This window comes from Scyliorhinus canicula, chromosome 8, assembly GCF_902713615.1.
Source record: "Scyliorhinus canicula chromosome 8, sScyCan1.1, whole genome shotgun sequence".
Classification (NCBI taxonomy): domain Eukaryota; kingdom Metazoa; phylum Chordata; class Chondrichthyes; order Carcharhiniformes; family Scyliorhinidae; genus Scyliorhinus; species Scyliorhinus canicula.
In genome coordinates, this window is record NC_052153.1 from 3204619 (window position 1) to 3232547 (window position 27929).

The following is a 27929-nucleotide window of genomic DNA, read 5'->3' on the forward strand; positions in this document are numbered from 1 at the left end:
CTGGAGGTAATAAGTCAAGGTCGGGTAACAATTGCACCGTGCTGGTAGTTTCAGGAATCATCCCAAGGGCCTTTCTTTGTGCAGGATTCCAGGCAAAGGCAGGTTTTTCCACATTGCAGTTTATCACCGGGAAACTCATTTCTAATCTCAATATTTACACATTTGTACCTACACCAGGATGTACTGCATCTTGATCAAGAATGAGAACCTTGGGCGGTGTTCACTGATCCTGAGGCTAAGTGTTGACGCCGTTGTAAATGCCAGCAGCAATTCTGATCCCTCCAGGGGGCCAGCACAGCACTGGAGTGACCCACGCCGCTCCGGCTGCCGATGCTGGCGTCAGAAGGGCGCCGTGGGTCTGCGCATGCACAGTGGGGCCGGCGCCAACGCACGCATGTGTGGTGTCTCCCTTCTCCGCGCCGGTCCCGGCACAACATGGCGTAGGGCTACAGGGGCCGGCGCGGAGCTAAGGAGGCCCCCAGCCCGAGAGGCAAGCCTGCCGATCGGTAGGCCCCGATCGCGGGCCAGGCCACAGCGGAGGTCCCCCCCACCCCCCCCCCGGGGTCAGACCACCCTCTCCCTCCCCACCAGGCCACCCCCAGATAGACGTAGGCCGAGGTCCCGCCGGGTAAGACCACACGTGGACCGCGCCGGCGGGGCACGCATTTTTTATGCGGCCCCTCGGCCCATCCCGGGCGGAGAATCACCAGGGGGCTGCGTAGAGCGTTCCCCAACCTGCGCCGCGCCGGCGCCAATTCTCCGCTCTCCGGAGAATCTCTGGACCGGCGTCAGGGCGTCGTCATGCGATTCGTGCCCGCCGATTCTCCGGTCCGGCCTGGGCTGAGAGAATCCTGCCCCTTGTATCATCCCATCCCCTGACCCTGGGTCACCGTAAGATCCCCTCTGCTACCCCGATTAAGATCAATTATGCATTTTGGTACATTAAAGATTTTCAAACTGCATAAATGTTTTGATTCATGTCCACTGAAGCAGCAAAGCTTTTCTCACAATATCCGACTGAGCTGTCAGTCCAGTTGTCAGACTTCACCACAGGCAATTTGTTAACATATGCGGCCCACATGGAGCTGATCCTGTGAATGACAACTTCAAACAGCACTCACTGCGAGGTGCCACTGTCTCAGTGTACAACCCAGATAACACGCCAAGAGTTCAACAAAACCTCTTGTTCCAGCTTTCTCTGTTGCTGCCTGCAGCTCACGGTTTGACGGAAGACTGCGCAAGGCCAGATTTTGAGGTAAGGTAAAGTCTGAACATGTCGCTAGACAATATGTCAATTGGACTTTGGAGGATGTTATACATTTTGGAGCTCTTCCTGCAGGAAAGGAGATTAACCCCACGGAGCTCTCTCTATTAGAGGACAAAGTACCTACGTGGGAGCCGCACTGATCCCTACTTCCAGTGACAGACAGGCTGGAGACACAACATCAACTGATCAGTCATTACACCCTCTGATATTTCCCACAGTGTCATTCACTCTTTAATGAACCATTACAGGGTAATGAACCCTCTAGTTCTTTATCCAGCACTCCACTCATTCAGCAACTTCACCACCAAACTCCAGAATTCCCTCAAAGATTAAATATGTTGGGCTAAATGCTCTGATTTTGAGGCCGAAGGATCCGGGGCTTTTTACGTGGGAGAGATCGGCGGCGCCCAGCAGCGATCCTCAAACCAGTGAGGGGCTAGGAGCAGCGACATGTTAAACCCCCGGCCTCCATGAAATAAACAGCCGGAGAATTGCCAGGTCCGTGTTGGCACATGGACCAGCCATGCACAGACCTGACCTGCCAGATAGTTGCCCCCTGGGCACCCCCCGCCAGCCCTCGCGGAAGCCCCCCCCCCGGCCAGCGGCACGGCTCACACTGACCGCAGCCGCCACGCCGGCTTGCTGACCGCTGAGACCCCACGTCAATCGCGCGGTCGGGAACTCGGTCCATCGGGGCCCAGCATCGGGGGAGGGCCTTCAGGTGACATCCCAATGCCGTGCAGCGTGCGCCGCGATGATGCTGTTTTGGAGGGGGCGGAGCGATGATGCTGTTTTGGAGGGGGGGGAGCGATGATGCTGTTTTGGAGGGGGGGGAGCGATGATGCTGTTTTGGAGGGGGGGGAGCGATGATGCTGTTTTGGAGGGGGCGGAGCGATGATGCTGTTTTGGAGGGGGCGGAGCGATGATGCTGTTTTGGAGGGGGCGGAGCGATGATGCTGTTTTGGAGGGGGCGGAGCGATGATGCTGTTTTGGAGGGGGCGGAGCGATGATGCTGTTTTGGAGGGGGCGGAGCGATGATGCTGTTTTGGAGGGGGCGGAGCGATGATGCTGTTTTGGAGGGGGCGGAGCGATGATGCTGTTTTGGAGGGGGCGGAGCGATGATGCTGTTTTGGAGGGGGCGGAGCGATGATGCTGTTTTGGAGGGGCGGAGCGATGATGCTGTTTTGGAGGGGGCGGAGCGATGATGCTGTTTCGGAGGGGGCGGAGCGATGATGCTGTTTCGGAGGGGGCGGAGCGATGATGCTGTTTCGGAGGGGGCGGAGCGATGATGCTGTTTTGGAGGGGGTGGAGCGATGATGCTGTTTTGGAGGGGGCGGAGCGATGATGCTGTTTTGGAGGGGGCGGAGCGATGATGCTGTTTTGGAGGGGGGGGAGCGATGATGCTGTTTTGGAGGGGGCGCCGCGATGATGCTGTTTTGGAGGGAGCGCCGCGATGATGCTGTTTCGGAGGGGGCGGAGCGATGATGCTGTTTTGGAGGGGGGCGGAGCGATGATGCTGTTTTGGAGGGGGCGGAGCGATGATGCTGTTTTGGAGGGGGCGGAGCGATGATGCTGTTTTGGAGGGGGCGGAGCGATGATGCTGTTTTGGAGGGGCGGAGCGATGATGCTGTTTTGGAGGGGGTGGAGCGATGATGCTGTTTTGGAGGGGGCGGAGCGATGATGCTGTTTTGGAGGGGGCGGAGCGATGATGCTGTTTTGGAGGGGGCGGAGCGATGATGCTGTTTTGGAGGGAGCGCCGCGATGATGCTGTTTTGGAGGGGGCGGAGCGATGATGCTGTTTTGGAGGGGGCGGAGCGATGATGCTGTTTTGGAGGGGGCGGAGCGATGATGCTGTTTTGGAGGGGGGGGAGCGATGATGCTGTTTTGGAGGGGGCGGAGCGATGATGCTGTTTTGGAGGGGGCGGAGCGATGATGCTGTTTTGGAGGGGGCGGAGCGATGATGCTGTTTTGGAGGGGGCGGAGCGATGATGCTGTTTTGGAGGGGGCGGAGCGATGATGCTGTTTTGGAGGGGGCGGAGCGATGATGCTGTTTTGGAGGGGGCGGAGCGATGATGCTGTTTTGGAGGGGGCGGAGCGATGATGCTGTTTTGGAGGGGGCGGAGCGATGATGCTGTTTTGGAGGGGGAGGGGATGTACATCCTCCATAGAACAGGCGCCGCCCCAATTCTGTCGGAAAATGGACTCTCCACCCGATTGCCAATTACGACATCGTCAGGGAAAAGGAGAATCTCGCCCCCTGTGTCAGTAGGGAAAGTGGCAATATACCCTAAGACATTGTGTGTCGTGGGGGGGGGGGGTCGTATCTGTGTGTTTGTGTGTGGGGAGGCGTGTGTGTGCGTGTGGGGGGCGTGTGTGCATGTAGAGGGAGTGTGCGTGTGTGTGTGTTTGGGGGGGCATGTGTGCGTGTGGGGGGAGCGTGCGTATTTGTGTGTGGGGGGCGTCTGTGTGTGTTTGTGTGTGGGAGGGTCGTGTATTTGTGTGGGGGGGCGTGTGCGTGTGGGGGGGTAGTGTGTGTGGGGGGTCATGTATGTGTGGGGGGGGAGTGTGTGTGGGGGGGGGAGTGTGTGCGTGGGGGGGGGGAGTGTGTGCATGTGGAGGGAGTGTGCGTGTGTGTGTGTTGGGGGGGCATGTGTGCGTGTGGGGGGAGCGTGCGTATTTGTGTGTGGGGGGCGTCTGTGTGTGTTTGTGTGTGGGAGGGTCGTGTATTTGTGTGGGGGGGGCGTGTGCGTGTGGGGGGGTAGTGTGTGTGGGGGGTCATGTATGTGTGGGGGGAGGAGTGTGTGTGGGGGGAATGTGTGTGTGTGTGTGTGTGTGGGGGGGGTAGTGTGTGTGTGGGGGGGTAGTGTGTGTGTGGGGGGGGTGTGTGTGTGGGGGGGGTGTGTGTGTGGGGGGGGGTAGTGTGTGTGTGTGTGTGTGTGTGTGTGGGGGGGGGTAGTGTGTGTGTGGGGGGTAGTGTGTGTGTGGGCGTGTGTGGGGGGGGGGTAGTGTGTGTGTGTGTGTGTGTGGGGGGGGGGGGCAGGAATCAGGCAGGAACTCATTCCGTTTATTCTTTCCATCTAGCGTGGCCATGGTGCTGGTTTGGGAGCTTCCTGTTCATCTCATCTGTGTGGGGCTGAAAGTATCTGCGAAGATGAAAAGGGAACGTGGGAATCACAGGGTGGTACATACACTCAATTTAAATCAGCACATGATATCGGGGGCTGGAGGAGGCTATAAAATAGGAAGGGTTGTCAGGGCTGTAGGAGGTTACAGAGGTAGGGAGGGGGTGTAGTGGCTGGAGGAGGTTACAGAGATAGGGAGGGGGTACCAAAATCAGGGGTATGGGTTAGCGACATGGCTGGGTTTCTCAGGCTTGAGAAAATTAAGTTGGCCTTGAGAGGGTCAACGTTAGGGTTTGTTTGTAGGTGGCAGCCGTTTATCGACTTCTCGAAAACTAAACTGTCAGCAGATTCAATAAGGGGGCGGGGGGGGGGATAGGGAGTAAGGGGGGATAGGGTCAAGTTAGGCTATTTTTTGTCTAGGTTAGGTGGGAACAGTCTGATATGGAGGGATGTGTTACGCACTGAACTATAATTACATTTTCATTTCTCTCTTTCATTGTTATAAAACCATAAATGCCTTAATAATATGTTTGTTAAAATAAATGTTAGGGAGAGGTTGTAGCTGCTAGAGGAGGTTATCTAACTTTGTGCTTGTTGGGTCACTGTATAAACGTGTTCAAGCTAACTTCATGTTACTGGTACAATGTGAGCAATCAAGTGAATCACCTTCAGTCTTAACATTTTATAGTTTGGGAAGGATCTAACAAACCCAGATGTAAAAGGGACACATATCAAAGATCTAACTCAATACATTATCCAATTTCCCTTTTCATTCTTAAATTACAACTATACCTTCTGATACTTTTTCCATCTTGATACTGCTAATCTGTTGCAAGAATGTAAATTACTTGTTTCAATTTCTTTTTAAAAAAAAACTTCTTACACATGGAAATGTGGAAAGTAGGAATTCAATGGCAGAATTGTCACATTCGCACTTTCCAGCTATTAGAAAATTACCAGCAGGATTTGCCTGGTTGGATACTATCCTGGAGGTTTAATCACATGATCTCAAGCTCCCTGCCTGGTCAAATATCCTTTCAATTTCCCATCTCCAACCTCATTATAACAGCTCGGTGCAGGGGCAGCACGGTGTCCCAGTGGGTTAGCCCTGCTGCCTCACAGCGCTGAGGTCCCAGGTTCGATCCCGGCTCTGGGTCACTGTCCGTGTGGAGTTTGCACATTCTCCCCGTGTCTGCGTGGGTTTCACCCCCACAACCCAAAGATGTGCAGAGTAGGTAGATTGGCCACGCTAAATTGCCCCTTAACTGGAAAAAATAATTGGGTACTCTAAATTTATAAAAAAAAACAACAGCTCGGTGCAGTGGCACAGTGGTTAGCACTGCTGCCCCCCAGCGCCAGGGACCTGGATTCGTTTCTGACGTCAGGTGACTATGGAGGTTGCACGTTCTCCCCGTGTCTGCGTGGGTTTCCTCCCACAGTCCAAAGATGTGGCAGGTTAGGTAGATTGGCTATGCTGAATAAATGTGCTATCCACCTTTGCAGAGGGGGATATAGTCGATAAGTTGATTTGAATTGGGACTGTATTGGGTATGGAGGGAGCGATTCATGCTAGTGGACCTAGGGGATAGAGTTCAGATTGAGTTAACTGAAAACTAATTCAGAAAGAAACACTTTTGTTAATAAGATTGCAGAACCATTGGTGGTACAAAATTAATTAAGCGAGTTAAGGAAGAAGATGGGACCTTGTTCAAGAAGTAGCTGATGTTAGAACATAGAACATAGAATTTACAGTGCAGAAGGAGGTCATTTGCACATCGTGTCTGCACCGACCCTTGGAAAGTCCAAAGGTTAGGTTAGGTATTGCCCAAAGGTTAGGTAGGTTTACGGGGATAGGGGTGGGGGATTGGGCCTAGGTAGGGTTCTCTTTCGGAGCAGGGGCCTGTGCAGGCTCGATAGGCCGAAAGGTCTCGGTGCGCACTGTAGGGATTGTATGACCTCTACGATCTCCAACATCATCAGAATTAATAAACAAAGGTGTTTAAAGCATATTCAGAAAAACACAATTTAGTCTATGCCCCAACTCCCAGAAAGTCTCCCAGCTGTAAGTGATTAACCTTTAATTCCTGGAGACTCCCGGGCAACCTTGGAAGATTGACAACCGTAAGGATTACTTGTTTAAGAGCTGACGTGACAAAGATCGTTTCCAATTTGTATAATTGCTCTCAGGTTAAGAACAGAACTGTTACAAAGCAGAACTCAGTAATAAAATGGAAGCGCTCCATTACTTGGGCAGTCAGTCCAAAAGCTTGCCACTGGACCAGGGTGTCCTTCTCCCCCATCTCCAGGTCGGCTCAGCTGTACACACACACTGTACTGGCACATTGGCTGTAGGTTGTCCAGTTTCACCACTTCTGATGAATCTGTTACTGAAGGGAAAAAGAATACACACATTATTTTGAGTTGCTATAGAGATTTGGTGAACCGATGATATTGCTAAGTCTGAATTATTGAAGAATTCACACCCCAATGTCCACCCACCCAGATTCTCAGGAATAGCAGATGCATCTTTCCTTTGTCTTGGTTCTAATTCACCAACCTTTCCGCAATTCTTGACCTCCAGCACCTAGAACGACAAAGTAGTAAGTATATGGGAACCCCACCACTTCCGGGTTTCCCTCCGGGTCACACACCTATCGCTGTTCCTGCATTGTCATTGAGTCAGAATCCTGGAACTCGCTCCCAACCAGCACCTTGGATGGACGTGCACCACACAGGAATCTCATCGCCAGCTTCCTAAGGGTAACTATTGTTCAGTAATATACGCTGACCTTGCCAGCGACGCCCTCATCCCAAAAATGATTATTTTGAGAAAGATGTTGTATCTATTTAACCCTAGTCCTCCAACCTATCTTAACGTGGGTGGCACGGTAGCACAGTTTGTTAGCACTGTGGCTTCACAGCTCCAGGGTCCCAGGTTTGATTCCCGGCTTGGGTCACTGTCAGTGCGGAGTCCTCATGTTCTCTGCGTGGGTTTCCTTCGGGTGCTCTGGTTTCCTCCCACAGTCCAAAGATGTGTGGGTTATGTGGATTGACCATGCTAAATTGGCCTTGGTGTCCAAAAGGATTAGGGGGATTACCGGGACAGGGGGAAGTGTGGGCTTAAGTGGGGTGGACTTTCCAAGGGTCGGTGCAGATGCGATGTGCAAATGATCTCCTTCTGCACTGTAGATTCTATGTTCTATATTCTAACATCAGCTACTTCTTGAACAAGGATCCATCTTCTTCCTTAACTGGCTTAATTGATTTTGTACCACCAATGGTTCTGCAATCTTATTAACAAAAGTGTTTCTTTCTGAATTAGTTTTCAGTTAACTCAATCTGCACTCTATCCCCTAGGTCCACTAGCATGAATCGCTCTCTACATACCCAATACAGTCCCAATTCACATCAACTTATTGACTAAATCCTCTCTGCAAAGGAGTATTGCACATTTATTCAGTCTCTCATCATTGTTAAATCCCAGATTTCTTGAACTATTCCTATAAAACACAACTGGACCTGCTCCAAGTCCACATCTCCTTTCTGGTGGGGGCAATTTAGAGATGCAGCACCTTCCATTCATAGCTTGTATAATGGCCAATCCTTCCTGATGTTGCAGATGAGGACAAACCAGCTCGGTTTGTTAAAAATTCTTTCAAGGGTTGCGGGTGTGACTGTCTGTTACCCATCCCTAATCACCCTTGAACTGAGTGGCTTGCTGGGCTACTTTAGAGCTTAGTTTCGCGTCAGCCACATTGCCGTGGGTCCGGAGTCACAATTAGGCCAGACGGGGTAAGGTTGGCAGATTTCCATCCCCGAAGGACATTAATGGACCAGATACCTTTTTCTGAGGATGTTTGTCAAGGTCACCATTGCTGCGTATTTGTGTTTGTTCCTGGTTGGAACAAGGTCACTTTAAGAGTTCCATCACGCAAAGTACTGACGTTGTCATCGGCAATTTGAGCTGGCTAACAGTCAGTCTATTCTAGCAGCCTGTGTGAAAACACCTTCCCAATAAAGCCTGTTTTCTGCCTTTGTGGTCTGCAAGTTCCTCTTTTAAAAACAGCGCAACCATCACCGAGATTAGCCTGATCTTCCAGATTTATTAATTGAATTTTTAATTTCCACCAGCTGTCTTGGTGGAATTTGAACCCACACCCCCAATATATTAGCTCAGATTATTAACCCAGCCATATTACCAGCACACCACCACCTCGAGAATCTCAGTTTCCTTGTTTTAATCTTCCGTGCCTCCAGTGAAAATCATTATCCGTCCGACTGCTTTTTGAACCAATGGGCTAGTTTGTTGGGACTTGAGCATCCTCAGTAAAACCCTCACTTTATTTAATCTTCAGAAGCAGATTCTGTTGGTATTAATTAATAGCAGCCTCCAATATTCACCAGCTGGTTGTGAACACAGGATGGTACAAGTTACATCAGGATGTATTATGGTCACGTTATATTCTCCCAACAATACAAATGAAGCATGTATTTTCGTATTCCAGTAAAATGAAACATGCACCATGATCCAAAAACAGCATTCCTGTTAGTTAGATGGTGAGAAACGTGTTGTTGATAAATTAAGTGTTTAATTCCAGCTATGCTGGGTAGGAAATCTGTCAATATATCCTGTGCATAAACTCAAAGGAATTTCTTTGTTCAAATTTACTCAGTGAACAACAAGAACAGGCACTATAGTCTCTGAATCATAGAACATAGAACAGTACAGCACAGAACAGGCCCTTCGGCCCTCGATGTTGTGCCGAGCAATGATCACCCTACTTAACCCACGTAACCCGTATACCCGTAACCCAACAATCCCCCCATTAACCTTACACTACGGGCAATTTAGCATGGCCAATCCACCTAACCCGCACATCTTTGGACTGTGGGAGGAAACCGGAGCACCCGGAGGAAACCCACACACACACGGGGAGGACGTGCAGACTCCACACAGACAGTGACCCAGCCGGGAATCGAACCTGGGACCCTGGAGCTGTGAAGCATTGATGCTAACCACCATGCTACCGTGAGGCCCGTAATCGACTGATTGATTTAATCGACTGATTAATGCCCATAGGAGCTTAACTCTTTACTATTGAGTAATTCGAAAACTATCGAGTATAAATAAATTCTTCTATTAAGAGTAGCAAATCACCCCCCCCCCCCCACGGACAGGGAGATCTAACTTCCCCACAGGACAGGGGGGAATACACTGGTGTTGTGGTATTGTCACTTTGGAAGCTAGTGGGAATTTAAAATTCCATGAATAATTCTGAAGTATACGGCTAGAGTCAGTGATGGTGAGTGTTCAGTTCAAGGGTAGTTAGGGATGGACAATAAATGCTGGCCTTGTCTACAATACCCACGTCCGATGTTAGAATAAAATCGAACAGAACTAACTCCTGGACATGGAACCGCTCCCCACTGCCACAGAATCTTTTCTAACACTAATTAGTGTCATATTTTCATACATCTGGTCGAACAGTTTTTAAAAAAGTGAATGATATAATTTATATGGCCACCATCAGTTCCAGGAATTGTTTCTGATTTAAAATTCCTTCCAGTTTCAATTACTGTGTGGTTAATTTTTAGCATTAGATCCTTTCGCCAAATTCTTAGTCAATTGTATCAGCTTGGCCAGGAAACTGGGATTAAAATTCATCATTAGTTCTATACTTCAGAAGCAATCCGATATTATGTTCTGGGAAAACAATAACGGGAAATATCTTTAAAATCCATCATGGAGTGAGTGAATGGCCCGTGGCTGAGTTAATCCACACGCAATGCTCCTCAGCGACCACTGATTTCACTCCCAGAGTGCCCACCCTGACTCTTCCTCACTCCTGGAGTGACAATCCTGATCCTTCCCCACTCCCAGAGTGACCACCCTGACCCTATCTCACTCCCAGAGTGACCACCCTGACCCTATCTCACTCCCAGAGTGACCACCCTGACCCTATCTCACTCCCAGAGTGACCACCCTGACTATATCTCGCTCTGAGTGACCACACTGACCCTATCTCACTCCCAGAGTGACCACCCTGACCCTATCTCACTCCCAGAGTGACCACCCTGACTCTATCTCACTCCCAGAGTGACCACCCTGACCCTATCTCACTCCCAGAGTGACCACCCTGACTATATCTCGCTCTGAGTGACCACACTGACCTTATCTCACTCCCAGAGTGACCACATTGTCCCTATCTCACTCCAAGAGTGACCACACTGTCCCTATCTCACTTCCAGAGTGACCACACTGTCCCTATCTCACTCCCAGAGTGACCACACTGTCCCTATCTCACTCCCAGAGTGACCACACTGTCCCTATCTCACTCCCAGAGTGACCACACTGACCCTATCTCACTCCCGGAGTGACCACCCTGACTATATCTCGCTCTGAGTGACCACACTGACCTTATCTCACTCCCAGAGTGACCACACTGACCCTATCTCACTCCCAGAGTGACCACACTGACCCTATCTCACTCCCAGAGTGACCACCCTGACCATATCTCACTGCCAGAGTGACAATCCTGGCTCTATCTCACTCCCAAGGTGACCACCCTGACCCTATCTCGCTCCCAGAGTGACCACACTGTCCCTATTTCACTCCCAGAGTGACCACACTGTCCCTATCTCACTCCCAGAGTGACCACACTGACCCTATCTCACTTCCAGAGTGACCACACTGTCCCTATCTCACTCCCAGAGTGACCACACTGTCCCTATCTCACTCCCAGAGTGACCACACTGACCCTATCTCACTTCCAGAGTGACCACACTGTCCCTATCTCACTCCCAGAGTGACCACACTGTCCCTATCTCACTCTGAGTGACCACACTGACTCTATCTCACTCTCAAAGTGACCGGACTGACCCTATCTCACTCCCAGAGTGACCACACTGACCCTATCTCACTGAGTGACCACACTGACCCTATCTCACTCTCGGAGTGACCACACTGACCCTATCTCACTCTGAGTGACCACACTGACCCTATCTCACTCCCAGAGTGACCACCCTGACCCTATCTCACTCCCAGAGTGACCACCCTGACTCTATCTCACTCCCAGAGTGACCACCCTGACCCTATCTCACTCCCAGAGTGACCACCCTGACTATATCTCGCTCTGAGTGACCACACTGACCCTATCTCACTCCCAGAGTGACCACCCTGACCCTATCTCACTCCCAGAGTGACCACCCTGACTCTATCTCACTCCCAGAGTGACCACCCTGACCCTATCTCACTCCCAGAGTGACCACCCTGACTATATCTCGCTCTGAGTGACCACACTGACCTTATCTCACTCCCAGAGTGACCACATTGTCCCTATCTCACTCCAAGAGTGACCACACTGTCCCTATCTCACTTCCAGAGTGACCACACTGTCCCTATCTCACTCCCAGAGTGACCACACTGTCCCTATCTCACTCCCAGAGTGACCACACTGTCCCTATCTCACTCCCAGAGTGACCACACTGACCCTATCTCACTCCCGGAGTGACCACCCTGACTATATCTCGCTCTGAGTGACCACACTGACCTTATCTCACTCCCAGAGTGACCACACTGACCCTATCTCACTCCCAGAGTGACCACACTGACCCTATCTCACTCCCAGAGTGACCACCCTGACTCTATCTCACTCCCAAGGTGACCACCCTGACCCTATCTCACTGCCAGAGTGACAATCCTGGCTCTATCTCACTCCCAAGGTGACCACCCTGACCCTATCTCACTCCCAGAGTGACCACACTGTCCCTATCTCACTCCCAGAGTGACCACACTGTCCCTATCTCACTCCCAGAGTGACCACACTGTCCCTATCTCACTCTGAGTGACCACACTGACCCTATCTCACTTCCAGAGTGACCACACTGTCCCTATCTCACTCCCAGAGTGACCACACTGTCCCTATCTCACTCTCAGAGTGACCACCCTGACTCTATCTCACTCCCAGGGTGACCACACTGACCCTATCTCACTCTGAGTGACCACCCTGACCCTATCTCACTCTCAGAGTGACCACCCTGACTATATCTCGCTCTGAGTGACCACACTGACCCTATCTCACTCCCAGAGTGACCACCCTGACCCTATCTCACTCCCAGAGTGACCACCCTGACTCTATCTCACTCCCAGAGTGACCACCCTGACCCTATCTCACTCCCAGAGTGACCACCCTGACTATATCTCGCTCTGAGTGACCACACTGACCTTATCTCACTCCCAGAGTGACCACATTGTCCCTATCTCACTCCAAGAGTGACCACACTGTCCCTATCTCACTTCCAGAGTGACCACACTGTCCCTATCTCACTCCCAGAGTGACCACACTGTCCCTATCTCACTCCCAGAGTGACCACACTGTCCCTATCTCACTCCCAGAGTGACCACACTGACCCTATCTCACTCCCGGAGTGACCACCCTGACTATATCTCGCTCTGAGTGACCACACTGACCTTATCTCACTCCCAGAGTGACCACACTGACCCTATCTCACTCCCAGAGTGACCACACTGACCCTATCTCACTCCCAGAGTGACCACCCTGACTCTATCTCACTCCCAAGGTGACCACCCTGACCCTATCTCACTGCCAGAGTGACAATCCTGGCTCTATCTCACTCCCAAGGTGACCACCCTGACCCTATCTCACTCCCAGAGTGACCACACTGTCCCTATCTCACTCCCAGAGTGACCACACTGTCCCTATCTCACTCCCAGAGTGACCACACTGTCCCTATCTCACTTCCAGAGTGACCACACTGTCCCTATCTCACTCCCAGAGTGACCACACTGTCCCTATCTCACTCCCAGAGTGACCACCCTGACTCTATCTCACTCCCAGGGTGACCACACTGACCCTATCTCACTCTGAGTGACCACCCTGACCCTATCTCACTCCCAGAGTGACCACCCTGACCCTATCTCACTCCCAGAGTGACCACCCTGACTCTATCTCACTCCCAGAGTGACCACCCTGACCCTATCTCACTCCCAGAGTGACCACCCTGACTATATCTCGCTCTGAGTGACCACACTGACCTTATCTCACTCCCAGAGTGACCACATTGTCCCTATCTCACTCCAAGAGTGACCACACTGTCCCTATCTCACTCCCAGAGTGACCACACTGTCCCTATCTCACTCCCAGAGTGACCACACTGTCCCTATCTCACTCCCAGAGTGACCACACTGACCCTATCTCACTCCCGGAGTGACCACCCTGACTATATCTCGCTCTGAGTGACCACACTGACCTTATCTCACTCCCAGAGTGACCACACTGACCCTATCTCACTCCCAGAGTGACCACACTGACCCTATCTCACTCCCAGAGTGACCACCCTGACCATATCTCACTGCCAGAGTGACAATCCTGGCTCTATCTCACTCCCAAGGTGACCACCCTGACCCTATCTCGCTCCCAGAGTGACCACACTGTCCCTATCTCACTCCCAGAGTGACCACACTGTCCCTATCTCACTCCCAGAGTGACCACACTGACCCTATCTCACTTCCAGAGTGACCACACTGTCCCTATCTCACTCTGAGTGACCACACTGACTTATCTCACTCTCAAAGTGACCACACTGACCCTATCTCACTTCCAGAGTGACCACACTGACCCTATCTCACTTCCAGAGTGACCACACTGTCCCTATCTCACTCCCAGAGTGACCACACTGACCCTATCTCACTTCCACAGTGACCACACTGTCCCTATCTCACTCCCAGAGTGACCACACTGTCCCTATCTCACTTCCAGAGTGACCACACTGTCCCTATCTCACTCCCAGAGTGACCACACTGTCCCTATCTCACTCTGAGTGACCACACTGACTCTATCTCACTCTCAAAGTGACCGGACTGACCCTATCTCACTCCCAGAGTGACCACACTGACCCTATCTCACTGAGTGACCACACTGACCCTATCTCACACTCGGAGTGACCACACTGACCCTATCTCACTCTGAGTGACCACCCTGACTCTATCTCACTCTCGGAGTGACCACACTGACCCTATCTCACTCCCAGAATGACCTCACTGACCCTATCTCACTCCTAGAGTGACAATCCTGACCCTATCTCACTCCCAGAGTGACCACACTGACCCTATCTCACTCCCAGAGTGACCACACTGACCCTATCTCACTCCCAGAGTGACCACCCTGACTATATCTCGCTCTGAGTGACCACACTGACCTTATCTCACTCCCAGAGTGACCACATTGTCCCTATCTCACTCCAAGAGTGACCACACTGTCCCTATCTCACTCCCAGAGTGACCACACTGTCCCTATCTCACTCCCAGAGTGACCACACTGTCCCTATCTCACTCCCAGAGTGACCACACTGACCCTATCTCACTCCCGGAGTGACCACCCTGACTATATCTCGCTCTGAGTGACCACACTGACCTTATCTCACTCCCAGAGTGACCACACTGACCCTATCTCACTCCCAGAGTGACCACACTGACCCTATCTCACTCCCAGAGTGACCACCCTGACCATATCTCACTGCCAGAGTGACAATCCTGGCTCTATCTCACTCCCAAGGTGACCACCCTGACCCTCTCTCGCTCCCAGAGTGACCACACTGTCCCTATCTCACTCTCAAAGTGACCACACTGACCCTATCTCACTTCCAGAGTGACCACACTGACCCTATCTCACTTCCAGAGTGACCACACTGTCCCTATCTCACTCCCAGAGTGACCACACTGACCCTATCTCACTTCCAGAGTGACCACACTGTCCCTATCTCACTCCCAGAGTGACCACACTGTCCCTATCTCACTCCCAGAGTGACCACACTGACCCTATCTCACTTCCAGAGTGACCACACTGTCCCTATCTCACTCCCAGAGTGACCACACTGTCCCTATCTCACTCTGAGTGACCACCCTGACTCTATCTCACTCTCAAAGTGACCGGACTGACCCTATCTCACTCCCAGAGTGACCACACTGACCCTATCTCACTGAGTGACCACACTGACCCTATCTCACTCTCGGAGTGACCACACTGACCCTATCTCACTCTGAGTGACCACCCTGACTCTATCTCACTCTGAGTGACCACACTGACCCTATCTCACTCCCAGAGTGACCACCCTGACCCTATCTCACTCCCAGAGTGACCACCCTGACTCTATCTCACTCCCAGAGTGACCACCCTGACCCTATCTCACTCCCAGAGTGACCACCCTGACTATATCTCGCTCTGAGTGACCACACTGACCCTATCTCACTCCCAGAGTGACCACCCTGACCCTATCTCACTCCCAGAGTGACCACCCTGACTCTATCTCACTCCCAGAGTGACCACCCTGACCCTATCTCACTCCCAGAGTGACCACCCTGACTATATCTCGCTCTGAGTGACCACACTGACCTTATCTCACTCCCAGAGTGACCACATTGTCCCTATCTCACTCCAAGAGTGACCACACTGTCCCTATCTCACTTCCAGAGTGACCACACTGTCCCTATCTCACTCCCAGAGTGACCACACTGTCCCTATCTCACTCCCAGAGTGACCACACTGTCCCTATCTCACTCCCAGAGTGACCACACTGACCCTATCTCACTCCCGGAGTGACCACCCTGACTATATCTCGCTCTGAGTGACCACACTGACCTTATCTCACTCCCAGAGTGACCACACTGACCCTATCTCACTCCCAGAGTGACCACACTGACCCTATCTCACTCCCAGAGTGACCACCCTGACTCTATCTCACTCCCAAGGTGACCACCCTGACCCTATCTCACTGCCAGAGTGACAATCCTGGCTCTATCTCACACCCAAGGTGACCACCCTGACCCTATCTCACTCCCAGAGTGACCACACTGTCCCTATCTCACTCCCAGAGTGACCACACTGTCCCTATCTCACTCCCAGAGTGACCACACTGTCCCTATCTCACTCTGAGTGACCACACTGACCCTATCTCACTTCCAGAGTGACCACACTGTCCCTATCTCACTCCCAGAGTGACCACACTGTCCCTATCTCACTCCCAGAGTGACCACCCTGACTCTATCTCACTCCCAGGGTGACCACACTGACCCTATCTCACTCTGAGTGACCACCCTGACCCTATCTCACTCTCAGAGTGACCACCCTGACTATATCTCGCTCTGAGTGACCACACTGACCCTATCTCACTCCCAGAGTGACCACCCTGACCCTATCTCACTCCCAGAGTGACCACCCTGACTCTATCTCACTCCCAGAGTGACCACCCTGACCCTATCTCACTCCCAGAGTGACCACCCTGACTATATCTCGCTCTGAGTGACCACACTGACCTTATCTCACTCCCAGAGTGACCACATTGTCCCTATCTCACTCCAAGAGTGACCACACTGTCCCTATCTCACTCCCAGAGTGACCACACTGTCCCTATCTCACTCCCAGAGTGACCACACTGTCCCTATCTCACTCCCAGAGTGACCACACTGACCCTATCTCACTCCCGGAGTGACCACCCTGACTATATCTCGCTCTGAGTGACCACACTGACCTTATCTCACTCCCAGAGTGACCACACTGACCCTATCTCACTCCCAGAGTGACCATACTGACCCTATCTCACTCCCAGAGTGACCACCCTGACCATATCTCACTGCCAGAGTGACAATCCTGGCTCTATCTCACTCCCAAGGTGACCACCCTGACCCTATCTCGCTCCCAGAGTGACCACACTGTCCCTATCTCACTCCCAGAGTGACCACACTGTCCCTATCTCACTCCCAGAGTGACCACACTGATCCTATCTCACTTCCAGAGTGACCACACTGTCCCTATCTCACTCTGAGTGACCACACTGACTTATCTCACTCTCAAAGTGACCACACTGACCCTATCTCACTTCCAGAGTGACCACACTGACCCTATCTCACTTCCAGAGTGACCACACTGTCCCTATCTCACTCCCAGAGTGACCACACTGACCCTATCTCACTTCCAGAGTGACCACACTGTCCCTATCTCACTCCCAGAGTGACCACACTGTCCCTATCTCACTCCCAGAGTGACCACACTGTCCCTATCTCACTCCCAGAGTGACCACACTGTCCCTATCTCACTCCCAGAGTGACCACACTGACCCTATCTCACTTCCAGAGTGACCACACTGTCCCTATCTCACTCCCAGAGTGACCACACTGTCCCTATCTCACTCTGAGTGACCACACTGACTCTATCTCACTCTCAAAGTGACCGGACTGACCCTATCTCACTCCCAGAGTGACCACACTGACCCTATCTCACTGAGTGACCACACTGACCCTATCTCACTCTCGGAGTGACCACACTGACCCTATCTCACTCTGAGTGACCACCCTGACTCTATCTCACTCTGAGTGACCACACTGACTCTATCTCACTCTCGGAGTGACCACACTGACCCTATCTCACTCCCAGAATGACCTCACTGACCCTATCTCACTCCTAGAGTGACAATCCTGACCCTATCTCACTCCCAGAGTGACCACACTGACCCTATCTCACTCCCAGAGTGACCACACTGACCCTATCTCACTCCCAGAGTGACCACACTGACCCTATCTCACTCCTAGAGTGACTTTCCTGACTCTCACTCCCAGAGTGACCACTGTTATGGGCCAGGGTTTAGAGAACCCCAAAGTGTATCACGGAGTTCCCCTGACCCACGACTTTTACTAGATTGTGGTATGGGGAGCATATGGCCCACTCTACAGGTGTGGTACAGCAGAAATGGAAACGTATTTTTTAAAGCAAAACAATAATGAACTCAAGTTAACCTTTTTAAAACATGCAGTGAACATCTTAGCAACCATTAATTCAAATACAACCCCCAAAGAATACAACACTAAGTAATCCTTAATAACTTCCCAAACAACATCCAGAAGACAAAAGAAACACCTTTTAACAGAAGCACATTAGGCTTACATTCACTACTGAGAACATATATAGTTCTGAATTCACCAAATGATCAAGGGATAGTCTTTTCATGGCAGAGAGAACAGCAGTACACCTGCTTTGGCTGGCTTCAGCTCCAACACTGAAAACGAAACTAAAACACACTCTGCAGCAAACAGCCTAAAACGAAAGTAAAAAGCCGACAGACAGCCCAGCTCCACCCACACTCTGACATCACTGATAAACACCCATTTCTTAAATGTACACTCGCATGACACCACACTGACCCTATCGCACTCCCAGAGTGACCACCCTGACCCTATCTCACTCTGAGTGACCACACTGACCCTATCTCACTCTGAGTGACCACACTGACCCTATCTCACTCTGAGTGACCACACTGACCTGGTCAAATCAGCCCCCATAAAACTGATATTACCTCTTGCATTCGGTAGAAACAATCTGTAGCTAATAAGACAGTAATCAGATGATGCTGAAATACTGTGCGTATGAAGCTGCTTTATAAGCAAAAGTATTTATAGATGCAAATGAAATCAATGAGTCTTGTATATTCTTAATTACTTTATGATTAACGTTTCGTAAATATTAATTCCTTCCAGGAGATTTACCAGGATGTTGCCTGGTATGGAGGGAAGATCTTATGAGGAAAGGCTGAGGGACTTGATGCTGTTTTCGTTAGAGAGAAGAAGGTTAAGAGGTGACTTAATTGAGGCATTCATCGTGATCAGAAGATTAGATAAGGTGGACAGTGAGAGCCTTTTTCCTCGGATGGTGATGTCTAGCACGAGGGGACATAGCTTTAAATTGAGGGGAGATAGATATAGGACAGATGTCAGAGGTAGGTTCTTTACTCAGAGAGTAGTAAAGGCGTGGAATGCCCTGCCTGCAACAGTAGTGGACTCGCCAACATTAACCCCGTTCAAATGGTCATTGGATAGACATATGGACGATAAGGGAATAGTGTAGATGGGCTTTAGAGTGGTTTCACAGGTCGGTGCAACATCGAGGGCCGAAGGGCCTGTACTGCGCTGTAATGTTCTATATGTTCTATATAGAACATAGACCATAGAACATTACAGCGCAGTACAGGCCCTTCGGATGACTTTGGATGTCATCCCTCTGATGACTTTTCCTCCCTTCTATTATGCCGGGGTGTGGCCCCTGCTCACCAAGATTGCTTCCTTGGCATGGGATAACTGCAGTTTGAAGCAATACATTGGAGCCCACATGCCACGCACTTTATAAATACTAACAGCTCCTCGAAGCAAAGAGGGACCATGTAGAATGACATTCTTACCTTCGACGGATGACCATGACTCCAATCCTCCTGCAGGTTTATAGAGGAGTCTTGTTAGGATGATTGGTCCATCACCATTATGTGGCTCAACATTGGCCTTAACAATAATGTATCGGGTGCCGCTGTTGGTTTTAGTCGGAGGAGTCTGTGGTGAAGGAGGGACTGTTGAAAATGAACAATTAGTAATCAGTTAAGGCGCCACTGATAGAAAACTGTTGAAGAAGCATATCGTACAGGCTCACCAAGAGGGAGGTACACACTAGAAACATTTTGAATGTTGATGAAAATAAACATGTTGCTGAAGCTTTTTATGTTACACACATCAGGACAAATGCGAGAATATCAAATTTCAAACCATCACAACAATTTAAACTGCAGGAGAAAAGGTGGTCCCGATTTGTTGGCAAGTTAATTTTGATTGGCTGAGGTGTTGCCTTGCAGAAAACAATGGGGGACTAAGCTTATCGAAGCTCCTGGGCAGTGCCAAAAAATGTGAACGGCTTGAACAAATTCCTTTTGTATGCAGAGTACAGGACCCCGTGTACAAATGTATTTCACGTCTAGCAAGTGCCATGTTACAAGCTTGACTGATAAACTCCAACTGGCTGTTTGTGTAGATACCAGCGCACTCGGGATTGCTCTGCAAATGCTGTCCAATCACAGAATTACACCTAATGCTCGATGCTTTGTTTTAGAAACATTTTATTGTATACTGAACACCCACAGATTTTAAACATTTTATTTCCCCTGAGTTCCTACTGGAGTAAGACCACAGTAAGATGACAACAAAAGGTAGAACATTATAAGATGGTAGTTGAGTTACAGTAGTGTTATGATCCCAGTTGGTGTTATAACTGGTCAGGAAGATCCCAGAATGGAACCCTGGCTCAAATTACCCTTACTTTCACTTTTTAAAAAATAAAATGTGGAGGAACAGAGTCATGGGACCGCTAATTAGTTTTAACAACAATATTTTTTAAAAATTAAACATGAAAAAAGTTAGATTATAATACCTTTGCTCCCCCTTTAGTTTAACAGTTACACACAGACTTTAGGATTAACGTGGATTACAAAGTACATCTTAAACCAAGGGGAACTTAACCAGCATTCCATTAAATGTATCCAATCTATTCACCTCTACCAATGTCTTTGGCATTGGGTTCCACAATCTCACAACTCTCTGAATAAAGATCTTTTCCTTGATATTTTAGATGGATTACAAAGTACATCTTAATCTACTCATTGACACAAAGTCCATTTAAGCACACAAGATGACTGTGGGCAAATACACTCTCCACTGTGAACCCTAAGTGAATGTTTGTGGCTATCTCTTTAGAATTCCCACAGATGATTGTCACATGAGAGTTTCCAAAGTCCACTCCCAAAAACAGCTTTAAAATCTTCTCTCATAATTATGCTTTTGCTTCGCAGTTCACATTCCGAAATCCAGACCAGGTTTTCCAAATGACACATGTTTAAACAAAGCCACTGCACCAATTTTAAAAGTGAATCCAGTCCAGGAGTTTAACACTAATCCCTTTAGAAGTTTTTCCTCTTGACCGCTGTTGAAACTGCTCACAATTATTTTAATTCTCAATTCCCAGATTGTATTGAAGTAGCATCAGATGTTTGATTTACCTTTGAGGGCTGTTATCCCACTTTAAATCATGTTACCGCAATTGTCTCTTGAACTGAGAACACTGAATTCGCCTGAACCATACCTTGGTCTCTGTTCACTTAACTCCAGATTTGTTCTTGAACACTTCTCCCCATTTCTCTAGTTTCCTTAACTACCTGGACTTTAGATTTCCAGCAACTGTTTTTTTTTAACCATTACTCCATAGTATGGCTTTTCTCCTTGCATGGCTGAGAGTGATGTTCCTTCCTTTGCCTTCTAAAGCTAACTGTTTCTAGCACAGCAATAAGAGCAGCCTTCTCCTTCACTACCTATCTCCAACTGCAATCAAAGTAGCTAAACTGTAACTTAAAAGCATTTTGTATTCCTTACAAGGGCCTCCAGTTGCTCAGCAACCCCCACATGCCTTTTATTTATTCTTCACACCTTAGCCCTCTCTAAGCACAATAGAAAAATTGGAACTTAACCAACCCCGCACATACAAACACCTTTTTCCAGCATGACTCCAACTATAGATTGTACCCTTCCAGGCAAAGAAACATTAAATTAAACCCACTTAAAACTATAACTCATTTTTAATGTTTACCAACACAAACATAAATCTCTTAAAACTATCTTTGTTTTCATAACAGTAGATAAAAAAGATATAACATGTTGTTCCTGGGAACACTTGTTTGAAATACCTGTGCACTCACTAGATGTAGAGAATACCAGAAACAAACAAAGATAAACAGAAGTGAAAAATTAAAATTTGTGGCTGCTTGCTGTGTAATGTTTTATATGCGGTCGATGTCTGAGTTTGTGGAGTTTAACCATTTGCTTGATTGACTTGAATTGGGGTATGGCTGGTAAGGAGATTTTCTGATTGCAAAAATTTGATTTAGATAAATTTAGGAACATTTCAGCATAACCTTGTTGCTGCACTCAATAATTTCTGGGGCCTAAATGTTTATTTTGCGAATTCTGTCATAAAGTTTCAATGTCAGGAGGAAGTGAGCACTGCAGGTTACCTACCAGGTCATGTCTTCTTTATCGCTGTTCTTGAACATAACTCTTTCCGAGAGCTATGTCATGTTGTGGTGATCACAGGGATTTCAGCTGTAACATTGTATATACCAGGACAGACCGACGACTGGCAGTCCAGACTTGAGATACCGTGCACTGTTCTGGGGCAAAATTCTCCAACCCCACGCAGGACAGCGATGGGCAGAAGTCCCGCCGCTGGGAGGCCTCTCCCACCACCGAGGTTTGAACCACCTCTGGTGGCGGCGCAAGCGGGCCCCCGGGGGGTGGGGGGGGCGATCGGACCCTGCGGGGTGCCCCCACGGTGGCCAGGTCCGCGATCGGGGCCCACCGATTGGCGGGCGGGCCAGTGCCGTGGGGGCACTCTTTTTCTTCCACCGCCACCACGGCCTCCACCATGGCGGAGGCGGAAGAGAATCCCCCAGCGCGCATGCGCCGGTGGTGACGTCAGCAGCAGCTGCCGCTGACGTCACCACCGGCGCATGTGCGAACCGGCGCATCAAAGGCCATTGGTGCCGGTTTTGGCGCCAGTCGGCGTGGTGCCAACCGCTCCGGCGCGGGCCTAGCCCCCAAAGGTGCGGAGTAGTTGGCACCACTCCGCTACGCCGGGACCCCCCGCCCCTGCCGGGTAGGGGAGAATCCCGGCCCTGATTACAAGTGTGTGGAGGCACCGGAGAAGATGCAAGAGATTCACAGAATTGAGAGGTTACAGACCAAAAATGTTGGGATCTTTTCCTTTGAAAAGAGAAGGCCAAGTGGTGAGACAATAGATGTCTGTGCAATTATGAAAGAGTTTGACAGGATTGACATGGAGAAAGTCTTTCCAATGTGGACGAGATCAGGACTAGGGACCATGAATACAAGATAATGACTATTAAATCCAATGTGGAATTCAGGAGAAACGTCTTTATCCAGAGAGTGGTGAGGATGTGGAACTCACTATCACAGGAAGTGGTTAGGGAAAATAGTATAGATAAATTGAAGGAAGTTAGATAAGCATCTGAGAGAGAATGGAATAGAAGGATAGGATGAGAGTCAGGTTGGAGGAGGCCCGTGTGGAGCAGATTCACCAGTGGAGACCAGTTGGGCTGAATGGCCTGTTTTTGTGCTGTAAATACTATGTAGAAATAGCCTACCTTTGACAGACACATTGAAGGGCCTCACAGCAACTCCAACCGCTGTTTTGACGTGGCAGATCCATTCGCCTGAATCCGATGGTGACATTTTCAACACTTTGAAGAACGTTATGGTTTGGTTGACTGGGTGAGTTATCGTCCTTTCCGGCTGAAATGGAGAAGCAATAGACAGTGTAAGTGACAACGGACAAATACAACATCCTTCCCAATCTGGGGAATATTCATACAGCCAAGGTTTCAGCAAACTGCTTAACAGAGCGGGTTTTCTGCAAAGTTCAACATCTGGAGGTTCTTTAATAATTATCAACACCCAGGAAGTGTATCAAACTGGGCTGAGCAGAGTTAAATTATTTATCAATCAACAGAACCAGAGAACCAGGTGAAAATGTGGAACTCCTGACCACAGGGAGTGGTTATGGTAAGTGGTATAGGTAAATATCTCAATATCTAAGGACTTTTTGGGGTGATCACGTCTCTGGCTACCAACAAGGGAGGGAGCATTGAGAGGGAGCATTGAGAGAGTTGGAGGAAGCTGCCACTGGGATAATGTGCTTACATTAACTTCTCCTCGATGTGGTATCAGTAGCTGAATGTCACCGTGCACTGGCATTGGCTGTCCTGTCGCTGTACAGTTCAGACGCAAGTTCATTCCAGTATTCACCTCAATGTTGTCACTGGGATTCACCAATTGAAGAGGCAATTCACCTAAACCTGCAAAGGCAACACACAATTTCACAAAAAGCAAAGTCTCTTGAATGAAAAAGCTACAATGAGTGTGGAGGTTGGGGGGTGGAGAGGGGTCAAGCTCCCCTATGAGGGTGGCGTAGCAGCAGTGATGCTGTCAATGATGTAGGCAGTTGCCGGAGATGTGTCTGCAATGGCCCCCGTGCCTCATACGAATGATCTGCCTTTCGACTTCCACAAGGGCTAGCACAGGAGGCCACCGTCAGGCTCAATTAGCACAGCAATATCAGGGTCAGCAATGGCCTCGCAGGAAAGACAGCTGGAAATGAGCCATGTTGGTCATTTCATGGAAGCATAGAATTTACAGCCCAGAGCACCCTACCTAAGCTCACACTTCTACCCTATCCCCGTAACCCAGTAACCCCACCCAATCTTTTTGGACACTAAGGGACAATTTAGCATGGCCAATCCACCAAGCCTGCACATCTTTGGACTTGTGGGAGGAAACCGGAGCACCCGGAGGAAATCCACACAGACACGGATAGAAGATGGAGACTCTGCACAGACAGTGACCCAAGCCGGGAATTGAACCCGGGACCGTGGAGCTGTGAAGCAACTGTGCTAACCACTGTGCTATTGTGCTTCCCGTTCTTGTCAATTAACCACTTTTTCTCATAGCGTGCGCAGTAGTCACCAAGTTCGGATACACTGAGGGAGAATTCAGAATGTCCAATTCACCTAACCAGCACGTCTTTCGGGACTTGTGGGAGGAAACCGGATCCCCCGGAGGAAACCCACACAGACACGGGGAGAACGTGCAGACTCCGCACAGACAGTGACCCAAGCCGGGAATCGAACCTGGGTCCCCGGAGCTGTGAAGCAACAGTGCTAACCACTGTGCTACCGTGCCACCCAATGTGTACCCAGGTTGCCTTCTATTACTCGAATTTGGAATTCCCTATTTATTATATGCTTCCGCATTAAGATGTACTGAGATGTTACAGTGCTATTAATTGTGCTTTTTACCTTCTTTCTCACACCGTTGGCCCTGCCAATGCTGGGGGCACAGGCACCCTCGGAAGCGATCACACTTTCCTCCATTGATACACTCACACTTCAGCCGGCAGTCAGGCCCATAGAACCCAGGGTCACAAGCTGCAAACAAAAAAAAAACAGTTCAATAAAAATGCCCCTTCAAAATAAATAACCTTCAGTATAATTTTGAAGATCCTGTTTTATGACTGAAACTTTTTTAACTCCACACTTAAGAGGGCTCCCGATCACACCAGTCACTCAGAGATTGTACAGTTTGCAGAACATTCCAGAATATCTTTGATTCGTCAACAAGGAGTTGAAAGGTACAGGGTAGAGGACTCTTAGACAACCACAGGGCGAGAGGTCAAAGGGGCAGGGGGATTGATCTGTTGTAATATGTATATCTTTAGATGTCACAAGATGAGATCTTGATTCTTGTGTGTTTAAACATGAACCATTTATTATTTGTTTTTAACTATTTACAGATCACAGGTTGCTGTCATGCATGACACTGCTCCATGCAGGTATGCTTCTTCCAGAGTATTAGAACATAGAACATAGAACAGTACAGCACAGAACAGGCCCTTCGGCCCTCAATGTTGTGCCGAGCCATGATCACCCTACTCAAACCCACGTATCCACCCTATACCCGTAACCCAACAACCCCCCCCATAACCTTACTTTTTAGGACACTACGGGCAATTTAGCATGGCCAATCCACCTAACCCGCACATCTTTGGACTGTGGGAGGAAACCGGAGCACCCGGAGGAAACCCACGCACACAGGGGGAGGACGTGCAGACTCCACACAGACAGTGACCCAGCTGGGAATCAAACCTGGGACCCTGAAGCTGTGAAGCATTTATGCTAACCACCATGCTACCCTGCTGCCCGAAGGGAAAAGTATTCTCTTTGAGCCTATTACCATGTGACTCTATACATCATATTGGGGGCACACTATTTCTCCAGTTCCACGTTAACCCTTGCACTATCGAGCCCTTTTAAAAAAAATGTAGAGTACCCAATTCATTTTTCCAATTAAGGGGTAATTTGGCCTGGCCAATCCACCTACCCTGCACATCTGTGGGTTGTGGGGACGAAACCCACGCAAACACGGGGAGAATGTACAAACTCTACACAGAAATCCTACACAGTGATCCGGGACTGGGATCGAACCTGGGACTTCGGGGCTGTGAGGCTGCAGTGTGATGCACTATCAATTACTACAAAGACGAGAGTGGAGAATAATCGAGGCTTTATTGAGCTGAGATGTGTGGCCTCCTGCAGCTGCTACCAGAATGGGAGCAGCTCCGGCGAGCACACACATTTATACTCCGCCTACTGGGCGGAGCCAACAAGCAGGGATTTACCCCTGTACCTCTTACCGTACTACATCTAAAGCCTTACCGTGCTACTAGAGCCTTACCGTACTACATCTAATATACAGTTACTACATATAATATATAGTTAGTGGTGACTACCACATTCACCCCCTGTTACAAAAAAGTCCAGCGATGGTGGAAAAAGGTACAGTTCAGGCAAAATCTACAGGTTCAGTCAGTCGGGTGCCTTGACCCTCCGCTGTGATCGCCTCGGTCCCGGTGGTGATGCGGGCACCGACTTGGTCGCCTGTGACTCCGGGAGAGTGTTGTCCTCATCCTCATCCCCGAGTGGAACCAGTGGGAGGACAGATCGTCCTGGGGCGGGGACTGGGGTGAGGTGCTCTGGGGGGAGGGTGAGTGGCGCCGGGGCAATCGGAGGGAGGGAGGGTGTCGGGTGGTGGGCCGTGGGTGGGGATCCAGCTGGTGCCAGGTCCCGGAGGGAGACTGTGTCCTTGCGCCCCTTAGGGTGCGCCACGTAGGCGTACTGCGGGTTCGCGGGCAGTAGTTGTACTCTTTTGACCAACGGGTCCGCCTTATGGGTCCGCACGTGTTTACAGAGGAGGACGGGTCTGGGAGCTGCCAGCCATGTTGGGAGCGAAACCCCGGAGGTAGACTTCCTGGGGAAGGCAAGGAGGTGTTCATGGGGGGTTTTGTTAGTTGCAGTGCAGAGTAGTTACCGGATGGAGTGAAGGGCGTCAGGGAGGATCTGCTGATAGCCGGAGGCCGGGAGAGTTTTAGACCATAGGGCCAGCAGGACGGCCTTCCAGACCGTCCCATTCTTCCTCTCCACCCGCCCGTTTCCCAGGGGAATGTAGCTGGTCGTCCTGCTCGTGGCGATGCCCTTGCTGAGCAGGAACTGACGCAGGTCATCGCTCATAAAGGAGGATCCCCGGTCGCTGTGGACGTAAGCGGGGAAACCAAACAGGGTGAAGATGCTGTTGAGTGCTTTAATGACCGTGGCAGACGTCATATCAGGGCATGGGATGGCGAAGGGGAATCGGGAGTATTCATCGACAACGTTCAGGAAGCACGTGTTTTGGTCAGTGGAGGGGAGGGGCCCTTTGAAATCCATGCTGAGGCGTCCAAAGGGGCGGGAGGCCTTCACCAGGTGCGCTCAGTCTGGCCGGTAGAAGTGCGGCACTCCGCACAGACCTGGCAGTCTCTGGGTACGGTCCTGACCTCCTCAAATGAGTAGGGCAGGTTGCGGGCTTTTATGAAGTGAAAGAATCGGGTGACAGAGACTATCCTGTGGGGCTCAGAGTCGGTCCACTAGTGCGCTGGCACATGTACCTCGGGATACGGCATCAGGGGGCTCGTTGAGCTTCCCGGAGTGATACAAAATCTCGTAATTGTAGGTGGAGAGTTTGATCCTCCACCTCAAGGTTTTATCATTTTTGATCT

The 27929-nt window shown here is 50.1% G+C and overlaps 1 protein-coding gene across 2 annotated transcripts in view; it reads right to left on the minus strand.

Moving 5' to 3' along the window:
- Positions 1 to 27929, minus strand: part of tek (TEK tyrosine kinase, endothelial) — a 111899-nt gene that overhangs the window by 41917 nt on the left and 42053 nt on the right. For both annotated transcript variants that reach the window (XM_038804024.1, XM_038804023.1), the window contains exons 7-11: positions 25138 to 25266; positions 23984 to 24138; positions 23428 to 23575; positions 19633 to 19794; positions 6636 to 6776 (exon numbers count right to left, since the gene is read on the minus strand). In XM_038804024.1, coding sequence (XP_038659952.1) covers positions 6636 to 6776; positions 19633 to 19794; positions 23428 to 23575; positions 23984 to 24138; positions 25138 to 25266 — 735 coding nt within the window. The remainder of the gene's footprint in view (positions 1 to 6635; positions 6777 to 19632; positions 19795 to 23427; positions 23576 to 23983; positions 24139 to 25137; positions 25267 to 27929) is intronic.